Source organism: Bubalus kerabau, chromosome 15 (assembly GCF_029407905.1).
Source record: "Bubalus kerabau isolate K-KA32 ecotype Philippines breed swamp buffalo chromosome 15, PCC_UOA_SB_1v2, whole genome shotgun sequence".
Classification (NCBI taxonomy): domain Eukaryota; kingdom Metazoa; phylum Chordata; class Mammalia; order Artiodactyla; family Bovidae; genus Bubalus; species Bubalus kerabau.
This window is the reverse complement of record NC_073638.1, coordinates 77904141-77920293: the sequence shown is the minus strand read 5'-3', so window position 1 is coordinate 77920293 and position 16153 is coordinate 77904141. Positions and strand designations below refer to the sequence as shown.

The 16153-nt window shown below is 49.6% G+C and overlaps 1 protein-coding gene across 22 annotated transcripts in view; it reads right to left on the bottom strand.

Annotated features, from left to right (window-relative positions):
- Nucleotides 1–16153, bottom strand: part of MADD (MAP kinase activating death domain) — a 40752-nt gene that overhangs the window by 2121 nt on the left and 22478 nt on the right. For 12 of the 22 annotated variants that reach the window (XM_055547048.1, XM_055547049.1, XM_055547050.1 and 9 more), the window contains 10 exons: nucleotides 13383–13491; nucleotides 13037–13099; nucleotides 12677–12797; nucleotides 12469–12574; nucleotides 11663–11773; nucleotides 9190–9297; nucleotides 3413–3577; nucleotides 3102–3174; nucleotides 2848–2954; nucleotides 841–910 (listed from right to left, as the gene is read on the bottom strand). In XM_055547048.1, the coding sequence (XP_055403023.1) occupies nucleotides 841–910; nucleotides 2848–2954; nucleotides 3102–3174; nucleotides 3413–3577; nucleotides 9190–9297; nucleotides 11663–11773; nucleotides 12469–12574; nucleotides 12677–12797; nucleotides 13037–13099; nucleotides 13383–13491 (1033 nt within the window). The remainder of the gene's footprint in view (nucleotides 1–840; nucleotides 911–2847; nucleotides 2955–3101; nucleotides 3175–3412; nucleotides 3578–9189; nucleotides 9298–11662; nucleotides 11774–12468; nucleotides 12575–12676; nucleotides 12798–13036; nucleotides 13100–13382; nucleotides 13492–16153) is intronic. The other 10 variants (XM_055547052.1, XM_055547054.1, XM_055547055.1 and 7 more) reach the window with 1 other exon arrangement.

Here is a 16153-nt window from a genome sequence, read left to right as displayed (position 1 = left end):
CCCAGGTCCTTCTCCTGAGCCAGAGGACACCCCCGCCCCCCGAAACATCTCTCTGGCAGAAGAGAGGAAGGCGTACAGAACTGGTGAGCCAGCGCAGTGGAGGACATGGGGAAGGAAGAGGGTGGAGGGAAGGTTAGGGAAGGTTGGCGATGGGAGAGGCTGGCCTGGGTGAAGGGAGCCCGCCCACCCGGGCCGAGGCGGCGGGCAGGGCCTGGGGAGGCAGCGCGGCGAGGTCACTTTACCTGCTGGAGAACGAAGGTTTTCATAGCAGCGATGAGGGGCACAAAAGAATGAAGCACAAACACAGCAGGAACTCAAAGCCCCAGGGTGAGAACCCAGATGCCGCTCAGCCCTGGGTTTGGGGGGGAGCCTGGCTCCCGGCTCCCTAGGCCTGCCTGCGCCCCTGTGCACCTTACTCTGGCTTGGAGGCTGCACGGACCCTGGCGTGGCCCCGGGGCAGTTGGATGAGGCGCTGGGCTGCTAGAGGGACTGAGGCGGCTGCGTGAGCACAGCTGAGCGGGGGCGCGGCTGGGCCGCTCTGCCCCCAGGACTTTCTGACTTCCGCCTGGTCAGGCCCAGCCAGGGGAGGCGTGCTGGTTGGAGGAGCCCCCTGAGCACCAGCGGAGCTCTGGGCCGGCATTAAGCCGCTGCTCTGGGGCCTGTTCCCTGGCAGCACTGGCTAGCTTTCCTGCCTCCCTTCGCTCATCCTCCCTACGCTCCTGCTCCTCCTGACCTCTCTGCAGAGGCGCTTCTTCTCTGTCTCTAGTCCCTCCTCTGGAGCTCCGAGGTTTGAGTTACTGCCATGTGAGTCCAGACCTAAGAGCAAAATAGTGTAATTACCAAATTCCTCCAGGACAAAGACGCCTCGGACTGTATTGCACTTTTTAATGTGATTCAGCTCTATGAAAACCTGCAAGAGAGGGAGGGAGGGAGCGATAAGGCCCAGAGGCTCCCCCTCCACCCGCAGAGCCCCCTCTCCCAGCTGTAGCCCCGTGCCCACACCGGAAACCTATGTCCCGAAGGGAGGGCACCAGAACCCACACACACACAGCTCAAAAGCGCCAAGAAGCAAAGACAGCAGAAAGGGCAGTACCTTCCGCTCCTGGCCGGAGGAGAAAGCATGGGAGAGAAAGGAAGGTGTTAGTTTTAACCGTCAAAGCCAACCCCGAGGCCCCTCTGCCGGCCTGGGCTGCCTGCCCGCACCCTCTGCCCAGGGCAGCGCTGGCAGGACCCGGCACCCCGGGGTCCCCGCCCCGGCCCCTCAGCACTCTACCCCGCCATGCGTCCTCCTCCGGCACAGAGGGCTGGCACGCACAAAGCTCTCCTCACACTGTCCTGGGGGAGGTGGGGGCATCTTCTGTGAGACAGGATCCAGGTTCTCCCCGGAGTGCATGGTGCTGGCAGTGATAGCTACCACTCGGGAGAGCCTACTGGGAGTCTGCACACACTGTCTGTCTGTCTGTCCTCGTGTCTCCGGGGTGAGGCATCCGCACAGGTGTGGTATCACCCATGTTGCATAGATGAGGACACTGAGGGTCAGGAAGGTTTTTCCCGAGGATAGCAGCTGGCATCTGAATCTGAGTACATCCTGACTCCAAAGGCCACGCTTTCCCCTCTTCAGCAGAGCCCCACCAGGGGGCCACCGCTTCGTCCACTCCAGCTGACTGTCAGGAGGTGGAAGATGGGCCCCGAGGCCAGGATCTCAAAGTGAGTCAGGGTCTGACCTCCTGGGGCAAAGCCGTAATCCACAGACCGGCCTGTACACACTGTGTAATGCTTAGACGGGAGGTCGGTCTGGGGCGGGGGCGGGGGTGGACCAAGGGGAGGACGGGGGTCATTCACTGAGACCTGTTCTTCGGAAGGTGAGGCTCTGGGGGAGGCCGCAACCCTCAAGTGCAGTCCGAAGCCTGGTCCCCAAGAACTGCTGGCGCCTTCATGGTCCAGAAAACCACCTAAGTAAACCCTCAGCGGGTGGAGCCTCGGGTCTCGAGTGTACTATTTAATGCACTACTCTGACGATAATAAACGTGCTTCTGCACGTACCCTGCTGGGAAGCCAGGGGGCTGCTCCCCAGCACACCGAGCTGCCCTGAGGGGGTCCTGAAAGAAGAATTAAAATGGAAGCGGGGAGGGAGGCCCCGAGGCCAGGCGTTCACTGCACACTCGGGTCTGGCTCAGAGCCTCGGGAGGGTAAGGGAAGGCACTTGTGTGAAGAGCCAGGACTGGGAACGGACCTGGGATGACGCGCGGGGCCTCAAAAAGTAATTAGCTTAAGGAGCGTCCACTGAGAGAAAACGTAACGCTGTGTTAGAAGACCAAGAGGAGAAACGGTCAGGCCCTACGGTGGGACCACAGGGAGGGCAAGATGGATCCCGAAGTGCTCCCCGTTGGGGTCGCGGGCCGGCGGGCGGGGGAGTGGGGTCTGCGGAGCAGGGGACGGAGTGGGGCGCTCAAAGGAAGGAAGAGAACAGGAAGGAGGATCAGCAGGTTGGAAAGGCGAATTCACACACACACTCCACGCACACAAGAGGACCAGCTGGCCTAGACTCACAGCGAAACCACAAGCAAAAGCACACCCTGGAGCAAGAGAAGGGCCGGGGAGACGCTCCCACTCACACTGAGCTGAGTCTACGGGCGGGGCGCGGCCCCCTCTCCCCGCCCCCCTGCCGCGGCTTCGCGGGGTGGGGGCAGCCAGTGTCACTGCGCCCCCCCTTCGGATTGCCCTCTGGCCCAGATGCCCGGATGCTCCCACTAGCCCCGGAGGCCTGGCTCCCATTCGCGGGGGAACCTGGACACTGGACGCCCGCAGCGCCAGGGCTGGAAGCCTCGGGCTGCCCCTCTAACCCACCTGGTTGTGCATGAACTTGAGGTTGATCCCTTCGAGGGTGACCTGCAGCAAGCCCCCCTCGCCAGTCTTCATGTCCTGCACGGGGAACTCGCCACCCAGTTCCGGCCCTGCGGCAAGGAAGGGGCGTTATCAGCTAGCGGAGGGGGCCAGTCCTGAGGCCCGTGAGGCCCGTGACCTCCGCGGGGCTCTCCGGGCGGATGAACACCAATGAAAGTCAACGGAAGGCATGGGCTCCGGGGCCGCCCCCTCCTCACCCGGCTTGATGCTCTGCTGGCGGGCGGCGGCGCGCTCCATGCTGTCCTTCACACAGTAGTACAGCTCCCGACACTGCGGCACAGGGGGCGGCCGTCCGGTCAGACCAGGCCCCCGGGCGCCCCACCCCTCTGTCCCTGAACCCTGGACCTTGGAGGCAGCTTTATGTGGCCCACGCCACAGCCAGAGGCATGTGGATGGTGGTGGGGGAGGCCAGCGTGGCTCCCGGGAGGGTCCCTTCCCCGCAGGGAAGCCCAGGTGTGGCCCTCATCGCCTGCCCCGCCCCGGACACACGGAGCTCACGGGTAGGTACCTTCTTAGTGTAGAACTTGTTGAGCTGGGTCTCGGAGCCATTTCTGCGCCACAAACACAGCACCTTGGTCTTGGGGCAGTAGGTCATGTTGATGAGTTTCTCGTACCACCAGCGCTCGTACACCGTCCCGATGTTACTGCGCAGCACCACGCAGTCGTCACACACCTGCGGGGCGGTCGGCAGCCCTGGTCTCCTGGGTCTCTTCCGCCCCGGGCCACACCGTGGGCCGCCCCGCCCCCGGGACAGATGCACCGGGTGCTAGGAGCATCCCCCAGGTCAGGGTTCTCACCCGACACTCAGCCTAACTTGGCGGAGACGCAGACCCTGAACGGCGGGGCACGCGTCCACCGGAAGCGTTGCTGGCAAGAGGAGAGGCCAATGAGAGGAACTCGTGGGCCCGGAAGGAGGCCCGCACCTCACCTCAGGGTTGACTGCCTCTCACACGTTCTGCAGATAAAGTGCGCGGAGGCCATCTCCCGCCCCTACCTCTCAATCTTAAGGATCATCTCTTTAGTGATGGGCACAAAGGCAGGGGACTGGGGCAGACTTAACCCAGGACGAAAAAAAAGGAAACGAACACATTTCCTAATCCTGGCTCAACTCCAGTTCTGCACAGATTCTTCTCAAAAATTGATGACACCAGCGGCACATGCACACTGCTTAATGCAGTGATGAAAAAGCCACGCAGCACAGGGTGATACAGATTAAAAGGCGAGGTTCTCCTTCACGGAGCTCCTCTTTCTTGCTTAACGTTCTCCCACAGGCCAGTGAATCTGTCCATCTGCCTTCAGTTATGGAGGAGGCAGTTCGGCACCATGGGGAAGAACACCGGTCTAAGATCCGACTGCCTGGGCTTACATTCCGGCTGTCGCCTTACTTAGCTGTGTCACCTTAAGCAAGTTAGTCCGTGTCTGTATGTCCTCATGTATAAGATGGGGACAGCAATAACTTCATGGAGTTATTGTGAAGATTAAGTAAGTTAATGTGCATAAAATTCTCAGAATAAAGCCAGGCACATAGAAAGTACCCGAGAGTCAGCCGCTATACCAATGATACAACTGTGATGTAGGAAACAGAATAATAATTCTGACGACCATACTGATGGCCCTCAAACCCTCCTGCATAGGAGACTTGTCTTCCTGAGTCCTGACCTTGCTCTGTGTTGGTGTCACACTGGCAGCACCTCAAACTCATCCTGGACTCCGCATCTCTTGGGCAGCTCCTCCCTCTAAGCTCCTTGAGTAACTGGCATTTCTGTCCCCCCAGCTGCCTGAGCCAGGAATGAAGGTGTGATGTGAGACCCCACCATTCTGCCCCAAACACCCCAGGACACTCTTCCCCTCCCCTACTCCAGCCATTAAGTCCTAACTCTTCTTCAAGTCCTAAGCGCAAAGATCACTTCTGGGCATCACCCACAACGCCCAGGCCCTCTGCTGTGTATCCTCATGACATCTGCCCCCCAGAAATCTCTCATAATGCTCATTATCCTTTATGACACTGGGTGTTTAATTACCTGACTTTCCCAATGGCTTATCAACCCTATGAGGGCAACAGAAACCTTACCTCCCTGATTCACTACTGTAACCCCAAAGCCAGCAAAGCCAGCAGAGTGCCTGGCTGTAATGTGTGCTCCCTAAAAACTGGGTGAAAGAATAAGGAACACACGACTATCAGTTTAATCTACCTACATAAGACTTTACTGGAGTTCAAAAGCCCGAGGAAGAAAAGGGCCAGAGTAGCTGAGTGGGAATTTAGAAACTTGAATTCTACCGTAGCTGAACTCTGTGCTTCTCTCGATCTGAAAGATGGAGAGAACTACTCTGCTTTGCATAACCCTTTAAGAACATCATGTAGGGCCTTCCCTGGTGGTAGAGTGGATAAAAAGCCGCCTGCCAATGCAGGGGACATGGGTTCGAGCCCTGGTCCGGGAAGATTCCACATGCCTCGGAGCAACTAAGCCCGTGCGCCTAGAGCCTGTGCTCTGCGACAAAAGAGAAGCCACTGCCATGAGGAGCAGCCCTCGCTCGCTGCAACTAGAGCAAGGCCATGCACAGAAACAAAGACCCAGTGCAGCCAAAAACAACTGATTTTAAAAAGAACGGAGGGGAAAAGACACTTAGAAGAACACACAATTTCTAGGCTAGAGACACAAAGGTAGTAACGTGTCACACTCGTCAATGCTGGTGGAGGTGCAACTGGTATAGTCCTTGGGATGGCAATGTGGCAAAATCTATCAAAACTGTGAACGTATCCAGCGGACACCTGTATCTGCATGGCTGTGCCCCTCTGCTGTCCACCCAAAACTACCACAGCGTCGTTAATCGGTTGCGCTCCAGTGCAAAATGAAAAGCTTTTAAAAAGTTGTAAACATATGTAAGCTTGATCCAGAAATGTCTTTTTTTTTAATTAGTTTTTATTGGCGTATAGTCGCTTTACTAATGCTGTGTTAGTTTCTGCTGTACAGCGAAGTCAATCATCTGTAGGTATAGATCTACCCCCTCTTTCTTGGATTTCCTTCCCATTTAGATCACCGCAAGCATTGAGTTCCCTGTGTTATACAGTAGGCTCTCATTAGCCATCTATCTTATACATAGTTTGACCCAGAAATTTCACACCAAGAATCTATCCTATAGAAATTCTCATGTGAAAAAAAAAAAAGAAATTCTCATGTGACTGTGCAAAGATTTATGTTCAAGGATGACCAGTTAATCCTTGTTAAAAAAAAAAAGAAAAAGTGGGAGGGACTAGTTAAATACATCATGGCACATCCAGAGAAAACCTAATGGTTGAGCATCCATTTAAAAAAGACAGATTTCTATAATATGGGAACATACTATCGATATATCTATGATATATTAAGTGAAAAAAAGCCAAATTATATAACAATATTCATAATCTGGTATCACTTAGAAACACTGAAATAAAATTCCATATCGTAAGCTGCATTCATACAAATATACATTTTTTTTTAAAATCTGAAGAGATTCACATCAAATTCTCTAACAGTGGTTACCTCTGAGACATGGCATTGGCAGGAAGTGAAGGAAAATTTTTACTTTTTACCTAATTGACTTCTATATGGTTTGAAACGTTTCCAGCATATACTCTCACTTTTGTAATTAAGATAAAAGGCAATAAAGGTGATTTTTAAAAAGTCTTTGCAAATTGTTATCCAGCTGATCACACAGCCAGCAGCCTGTGCTGAGAACAGTTAACTCCGATAGCCTCACAGTAGCCAGGCGCTGACAGAGTGAGCGTGGTGCCCACGCTTTGCAGTACAAGGCGGAGCATCTATGAGTTGACAGACCCACCCCAAGCTCCACTGCTCTTGTCTGAGGCTCCGTGTACAGTGGTGAGAGTGGGTCCTACACGTCAGAGAATCCTCTGCAGAAATTTACTCTGCTGCAGGTGTCTGAAGTAGCCCTCAGCTCCAACAGGCACTCAGACAAATTCTATCACTTCAAGGGGACATGAAAACAACAGCCTTCTCGGCTGCATCACCATGTAAGTTTCTGCTGCAGAGCAGATACCCCACCCTATGTTTGCTAGATTACCTCTTCAAAAAGCTGTGGCTGTGAAAATCAAATTCAACTGAACCAAAAGGCAACAGGGTGTTAGCTAATCTCACTGCTTTACAGAGGAGCTGTACTTGGCCCCTAAAAGTACTTAGAAAGAATCTTAGCCATTTTAGAATTAAAAACACAGAAATGAAGAAAACGTGGCCAACTTCCTTCATAATACTGGATTAAGAAAGGATTTTTATAGCTATGACTTAAAATCCAGAAGCCAGACTAATTAACGAAATAAACGACTAATTAATTCAACTACAAAAAAAGTTAAAAAAAATTCTGCACGACAAAAAAATACCATAAGTTAAATCAGAAAACTAATGCAGAGCAGAGGCCAGATTCCCACGTGTGAACCCTCTGACCACAAGCAGAGAGCTGACCATATGAGGCAACCACCTAGTCTTGCTGAAATACTGAAACCAAAACTGAACAAACCTCCAGACTGAACCACTAGTGTGTACAAATACAAGTGACAGAGAAACAGGTTACACAACACTAAGGAGATGCAATCAGCAAAAAAACCTAAAAGGTAAGATGGCTCCTCCATAGGCATATGTTTTCCAACAAAATAAACAGCAACACGGAAGAGAAACTGTATGTCAAGAGATACTTTAGAGTCACAACAACCGAAACTATAAATGCATTTTCTCTTTGACCCAGCTATCCCACTTCTGGGAACTCTTAGATGAAGCTTCCTTTCACGCATGAAATGAAGCAGGCACAGCATCACCCAGAGTCACACTACTAACAATATAAAAATCTGGGTGAAAACCAAGGGTGTATATATACTGACTGGCGAAATAAAGTACGGTCTAGTCACATGGTGGAACACCACACGGCTGTAAAAAGAATGAGAACATTCTTTTTCTACTGATACGGAAGATCTCCAGGATATGTTTAAGGAAAAAAAGAAAAAGGTTCAGATCAGCAGATATGAAGTGCTACCTTTATGTCTGTGGTGTTGGAGAAGACTCTTGAGAGTCCCTTGGACTGCAAGGAGATCCAACCAGTCCATCCTAAAGGAGATCAATCCTGAGTGTTCATTGGAACGACTGATATTGAAGCTGAAACTCCAATACTCTAGCCACCTGATGCAAAGAGCTGACTCATTGGAAAAGACCCTTTTGCTGGGAAAGATTGAAGGTGGGAGGAGAAGGAGACGACAGAGGATGAGATGATTGGATGGCATCACCGACTCAATGGACGTGAGTTTGGGTAAACTCTGGGAGTTGGTGATGGACAGGGAGGCCTGGTGTGCTGCAGTCCATGGGGTCGCAAAGAGTCAGACACGACTAAGCGAGTGAACTGAACTGAACCTTTATGTAAAAGAGTAGGAAAATAAGAATTTATGTTTATATTTTATTGTGTTTTCGTAGAAAACCACTGGAGGACATAAAGTGGTTATAAATAAAAGTGGCTGCCTACGTGAGGAAGGGGTGAGGTGGTTGGAAAACCGAGTGGAAGGGGATAAGAATGAGACAAGACTTGCCAGTGTATACCATTTCATGTTGTTCTGACTTATGGACAATGCGACCATATCATCTACTCAATCTTATATATAAAAGACAAGACAGGGAATCGTCTATTACATTAACTTATTTGCATAAGAGCCTGACAATTAATCCATCTAGTCAAGGCTATGGTTTTTCCAGTAGTCATGTATGGATGTGAGAGTTGGACTATAAAGAAAGCTGAGCGCTGAAGAATTGATGCTTTTGAACTCTGGTGTTGGAGAAGACTTTTGAGAATCCCTTGGACTGCAAGGATATCCAACCAGTCCATCCTAAAGGAGATCAGTCCTGGGTGTTCATTGGAAGGACTGACGTTGAAGCTGAAACTCCAATCCTTTGGCCACCTGATGCGAAGAACTGACTCACTGGAAAAGACCCTTATGCTGGGAAAGATTGAAGGTGGGAGGAAAAGGGGACGACAGAGAATGAGATGGATGGATGGCATCACTGACTCAGTGGACATGGATTTGAGTTAACTCCGGGAGTTGGTGATGGACAGGGAAGCCTGGCGTGCTGTAGTTCATGGGGTCGCAGAGTCGGACACGACTAAGCGACTGAACTGAACTGAAAATTAATGATAAATGGACCATGAAAATGAATAAGTGGGGAAAAATATTCTGGCATCCGTTCTAGGAGTTTCTTGTGACTTTCAAATGACTTTCAAATGTCCCTCTGGGCATGAACCAGCAGCACCTACCTCCATGAAAAAGATATCTCCATTCGTGTCTGTCCCTGCATGTACCACGAATGTCTGCTTCTTCATGTGCCGGCTGCCACTGGACCGGACGGAGAGATCTCGTCCATTCTGAGGAAAGAGAGATCCTTTAGCGACATCCGAGCTTCCCTCTCATAGAGCAGTCTGGGCCCAGAATCCCCCATTCAGCAATTCAATTTCTATCGGTCTCCTCAGAGAAGCGCCATCTGCTGGCCACTGGCCACCATGGACGTGTTCACAAACTTCTTGGTCTCAGGATTCTTCTAACATTATTGATGACCCCCAAGAGCTTATGTTTTTGTGAGTTAAATTTATAGATATTTACCATATTAGAAATTATCATTGACAAAAGTTTTAAGTTTTTATTAATTCATTTAAAGTGTTAGTCGCACAGTCATGTCCAACTCTTTGTGACCCCCACAGACTGCACAGGCTGCCAGGTTCCTCTGTCCATGGAATTCTCCAGGCAAGAATACTGGAGTGGATAGGCATTCCCTTCTCCAGGGGATCTTCCCCAACCCCAGGGATTGAACCTGGGTCTCTCACATTGCAGGCAGATTCTTTACCTGAGCCACCAGGGAAACCCAATTCACTTAAAAGGAATTAGTAATTCATTAATAAGGTGGTGCAAGTGGTAAAGAATATGCCCGCCAATGCAGAAGACACAAGGGATGTGGGTTTGATCCCTGGGTCGGGAAGATCCCCTGGAGGAGGAAACAGGCAACCCACTCCAGTATTCTTGCCTAGGAAATCCCACGGACAGAGGCCTGGGCTACTGTCCATGGGGTCGCAAAGAGCTGGACACGACTGAGCAACTAGGTACAAGAGTACAATAATAAATCCATTGCATGGTAATATACATAACATATACTTTTCAAATAACTATATCTCTCAGAACAAAAAAAGTGAAGAGCAGCATTATTTTGCATTTTTGCAAGTTTCATTAATGTTTGGCTTATTAAAAAATAGTTGCATTCTCATATCTGTTTCTACATTCAATCCATTGTGACATGTTGCTTTGGCAGAGGTATATTAAAGACAACCTGACTTCAAAGATATGTATCTGGAAAAGGGAGGAGTATTCTACCAGGCTTTCCATACGTATATGTATATTCTTCTCTGATGCGGTACCAGAACCTCAAGTAGTTTCTTAAGCTTAGTTGCAATGTGGGATCTGAAAAGACATCAGTGAACACTTTGTACTTTGCTACAGTACAATCCATTTGTCTGCTTTACACTTGGAGTTACACTTGGAGTGGTTAGTTGAATTTTCAACACCACACATTGAGCATCTGGAAAATACTGGTTTTTCAAGTTATGAAGCTCTTTCAAGTGTTGACACATTTCATGACATAATATAAAAAAATCACATTCATTAATTCCCTCACCAATCTTACTAGAAAAGTCTTTAAAATACTGGGAGGCTTCGAGCACAAAAGTCTGCTGAGTACCCAAGTCCAAACAATGATAGTTTGTTAGTCATTCTTTCAAGTGAAAATGATGTCCCATAAACAAAGCTGCCAGTTCACTGTGCAGCTAAAATTGTCACAAACTGCTTTTCCTCCAAACGATCATCGCATTTTGGTTTGCGGCAGAAATGCTCTATGTGTATTTCTCATTTTGCTACACAGAATATTAGGAAGATGTATCATCAATAGTCAGATTTAAGAAAACTGATGATTTTAACTGCTTCATCGAGGACACTCGCAAGTCAACTGGCTTTTCATTTTCTTCCTAACCAAGAGAGTGCCGAGGTGGGGCCACAGCATGCTTTGGTGCCACTGTCTACGCTGCATTAAGGCACCAGCGGTTTTTGCCCGCTACTGCTCCTGAACCATTAGTGTGCCTGTCAACCCGGTGAAAAAGGCAAATAACATCTCAGTATTGTCGAGAAAACAGGATTCATCTTGCGGATCCACAGGGGTCCACAGACCACACAGATGCCGAGAAGGCTGCACTGGGACGGTTTCAGTGCAGAGACTCCTATCACAGAACAGAAGGGCAAGCGCCTCATCTAGAGGCCAAGCCTGTGTTCAGAACTGCTGCTGCTGCTAAGTCACTTCAGTCGTGTCCGACTCTGTGCGACCCCATAGACGGCAGCTCGCCAGGCTCCCCCGTCCCTGGGATTCTCCAGACAAGAACACTGGAGTGGGTTGCCATTTCCTTCTCCAATGCATGAAAGTGAAAAGAGAAAGTGAAGTCGCTCAGTCGTGTCCGACTCTTAGCGACCCCATGGACTGTAGCCCACCAGGCTCCTCCATCCATGGGATTTTCCAGGCAAGAGTACTGGAAGGGGTGCCATTGCCTTCTCCGATGTTCAGAACTAGGAATTCTGAAAACATCTGAGCCAAGGAATGAGCTACAGGGAAGCCTCTCCGTTAGGCCTCGGGGCCCACGCCTAGGCAGCTGACCAGTGCGATGGAAGGAGCCTGAAGAATGCCTGAGATGTGCTCACCAGGTTAGCCAGCTGGTCAAGGACTTCATTGATTTGCTGACTGTACACAAGCCCAATATGGGACTTTCCCATCAGGCGCCTCACCTTCTTCCGGATGTCATTTTTATTTACCTGGAAAGCCAAAACAGAACCTCAATAACCAAGAGTGACTGCAGGGTATTCTCTCCACTGGATCAACTCATGTCTTCACATTAAGAGAGGCCGGGAGAACAGGCGGAGGAAAAACCCAGGAACTCATTCTCAAAACAACTCTCTTCTACCCACCAGGTCCTTTCAGAACAGGACTCTTCTACTTGGGGACACAGTTCTCTCCCATGGCTATAAAAACCAAATATAACCAAGTCAAACTAGAATCTGCCATTCATTGCTTTTCCAATGACTAGTGCTTTTTACATCTACGGGAAAGTCAATATGATGAAGGACTAGTGCGGAAAAGTAAATTCTGAGCATCCTTTCTAAGGTTTCAGAATCTACTACTTGAAAAAACATTCTTTTTCCACTGAATCCTCTGGGGAGTTCGACAGGCATCCTAAAAATATTCAGCAAAGGAAGCCCATTTAAAATTCAAAAGAAACAAACAGCACACCATCATCCCTCACCTTTACAACACTCCCCAGCTGTACAGCAGCCTGGCTGCTTCAGAGAAGGGGATAAATGAGCTGCAGAGAGGCCTCGGACCTTCAGTGAGGAAGAGGGCCCTAGCAGGACGCCCTGACTGCTTCCCGACTGCCCCAGGGTCCAGGCAACAGGAACAAGCCTTGTCCTCAGCATTGGCAGTAGCTGGGCGTAAGCAGAACTGACATTACCTTCATCAGCAGCATGTACGAGATGAGGTTGTGCAAGAGTGTGGCCAGCAGACGGTCTTCATCGTCCTCCAGGCGCTTCCGGTCGTGTTCTCCCAGGGACAGGTACCTGAACGGGAGACCAGGACACGTCAGCCCCCAGGTGGGAGGAAGCATAATTAACGGGGAAGGGGCCAAATTTGCCTTTTCCAAGGGTTTATAAACCTCACACCTGTCTATCATTTCCTGGGGACCCTGGTCCATGCCCATTCCTTCTCTCTCCAACATCACGGCATCTAGGAACGCGTCTTCCCAGAACTGCATTTGGTCCCATAAAGTAGAACGCTCTTTGCCTGTGTGGAAGAGAGGGTTTCTTAGGGGCTTATATAACATATAAAGAAGGCGGCTGCCAAACTAAGATAAAGAGTAACTTCCAGCAAAGAAGGGAGTCTTTACAAATTCCAGAGCAAAGGAAACATCAGACTCGCCACCCCAGATGCAGCATTCCTGCCACCAGCCCCGGCTGCCTCCAAGTGAGGCCCAGCCCCTCCCGAGGAGGAGGGATGAACAGCACACACAGAAGGGTGGTTACTTATAGAAAAGGTCTCCATAGCAGCGTCCTCTAACTGGTCCCACATCGATCCTTTGTCCCTTCCTGCCAGTTTGTGAGCAGGAAGGACCATGGTAGCAAGGAAGTAAAAGAAGACACAAAGATAGAGACTGTTGATTAATACCGGACTTCAGTCTCTCCTAGCGTTCTCCCACTGCCTTCCTCTCTCCAGACCCAGACAGTCGCCGGCTTCAGATATAAAAATGCCCTTTCGTGTCCGCACTGAGATCAGCCAACGGCCACACAGCTACTTGTCCGGTGCCACCCTCTTCCCTGGCCGAAGCCTGCTTCCTTCCTGTGCAAGAGGCCTTCTCGGTCTGTTTCTCACCTAGGAGTCCCTCGTAGAGGTAGACTCGCTGGCTGACGTCTTCAGAAGAACGAACTGGGCTGCCCACCAGCTTCTCCTTCACACTTGGCTTCAAGCTATGGGCTTTACCCTAGACAGAAGAGACAACAGGTCAGCTGCCGAAGCACCAAGGGACAGGCGCAAAGGAAACCAAGCAGCTTATAAAAGAGGCTCACACGCCGGCCACCATCATTAGCCACACGTATTCCAGTAGCCCTGCATTTGCCACTCTGCTCACTTCAAATAGAGGTCAGTCTGGGACTTCCCTGGTGGTCCAGGGGTTAAGAATCCACTTGCCAATGCAGGGGACACGGGTTTGATCCCTGGTCTGGGTAGAACCCACATGCCACGGGGCAGCTAAGCCCGTGCTCCCTAAAGCCCATGCACTGCATCTAGAGAAAAAGCCTTCACTCAGCAAAGACCCAGCACAGGCGAAAATAAATAAAAGAAACTTTTTTAAAAAAGAAGTCAATCTGATAATACTGCTTTCGGTTACTGCCTCCCGAAACAGGTAATCGACCTTTCATTTTTACTTATTTTTACCTCCTTTTGTTTCTATAAGACTCTTTGCTCTTAAAAATTAGACAAATTCTCTGTAGCAGCGTGACACAGTGAAAGAACATGACCAAGAATCAGATTCATGCCTCTTGCTAGCTATGTGATCTTTGGTACAAAACTTTTTAGCTTATAGAACAGTCTTATGGACTCTGTGGGAGAGGGGGAGGGTGGGAAGATTTGGGAGAATGGCACTGAAACATGTATAATATCATGTATGAAACGAGTTGCCAGTCCAGGTTCGATGCACGATACTGGATGCTTGGGGCTGGTGCACTGGGACGACCCAGAGGGATGGTATGGGGAGGGAGGAGGGAGGAGGGTTCAGGATGGGGAACACATATATACCTGTGGCGGAGTCATTTCAATATTTGGCAAAACTAATACAATATTGTAAAGTTTAAAAATAAAATAAAATTAAAAAAAAAAAAAACTTTTTAGCTTCTCAGACTCATTTTCTTCATCTATAAAAGGAAGGTTATAATACCCACTCAACAGGACTATTCCAGGGATAAAATGAGAAAAGACATATAAATCACTCAGTGTCTGGCACACGTGTGTGCACTAAGTCGCTTCAGTTGTGTCCCACTCCTTGCGACCCCATACTCTGTAACCTGCCAGGCTCCTCTGTCCATGGGATTCTCTAGGCAAGAACACTGGAGTGGTTGCCATGCCCTCCTCCAGGGGCTCTTTCCAACTCCCACATCTCATACACCTCCTGCACTGACAGGCAGGCTCCTTACCCCTGGCGCATGGCCGGTGTTTGACAAATGTTAATGTTTTCTCTCTTACCATCTCTTAGAAGTATCTTCCCACATAAAAACAGCACTTTATCTGCCACTTGCACAACATTAGGCTTTCTGTTCATTTGGGAAAGATTTTCAGCTGGGGAAGGGGTAGCTCTCACACCCATTTCACAACATGTGAGGCAGCGTAAGCAGAGAAGCCACCGATCAGAGGCTCCTGGGCAATAAATACCTAATGAGTGTGTCCAAACGCCAGCTGCCTGGTTCACAGCCAAAGACTTCGTTCAGGGAACTGTATTAACTTAATATAATGCCATTTCTTGCCAAAGCTGCCTATTTTTTTGAGCCAAGAAATTTAGGTAACTGCTCTCGGCAACTCAACCGCAGGAAGTCCCCTCACCCAGAAGCACAGGACAAGTAAGAATCTGTCCCGGGAAGGTGCCAGGAAAGGGAGGCCACAGCTGAGCGGCTTCTTGCAAGACAGCTACGGCACAGCATATACCTCAGCTTCCAGAACAGAAGCACACTAGAAGGATTTAAGATGCTCTTAATTAAAAGGGTCTGTTTGGACTCAGGGCGAGTTACAGTGCATGAGTTTGAATGGCTCTGGTGCCTACCCCTACCCCCCACTCTGGGATGTCACTGGCTCTGTCAGAAGCAGGGCTACACAAGGCCCTGGGGTGGGAGTGATTGCCAGGGCTGCATGATTTATTTCATTTAAACTTCCTCTCCCATTCTCCCCACAGACCAAAGATGAGGACCTCTGAGCTCAGGCAGAGAACACCCATCCTGAGCTCTGCCTAACCAAGTGGCGAGAGTGTCAGAACCCTTAATGCTGCCTGAGGATGCCTGTATACACTGTAGGGCAGTGTGTCTACAGACAGGGACTAAAAAGAACTCATTTAATTCCTACTGATCACTGGCTTATTGTATAACCTAGGGCAAGATCTTTTTTTTCCCCCCTAAGGCTTTGTTTCCCTCACCTATCAGAAGAGATCAGTCATAGCAACATACAGAACTGCAAACTTCTTGAGAAGGGGAATCATGCCTTGTCACCCCTGATTCTTTCTTACAGAATATGGCATTTAGTCAATCACTTAATAGACGTTTATTCACAAAGGAAAGCTTCGAATAACTGTTAGGAATACACTAAAATGAAATGCTATTTTAAGGTGCTACATAAACAAAGCAGTGACCAGAATAAAAACAGGCTGACTGGGACAAAATGAGAGCTGCAGTTGCCCTGACATGGCCACAAAGGCATCACTTTGTTTATTTTAAACACAGGGGTTATTGCCACATAGGAGTCGAAGCCCTTATGTGACTGGGCAGGAAGCCTAACTCATCAATGATTCAGGAGAAGGTTCTGAAAGTCCTAGAGCATGGCATTGGATGACTAGGCAAAGAGCTAATTTAAGAAACATTTTCCTGAGGGTCAGATATACGAAGGTT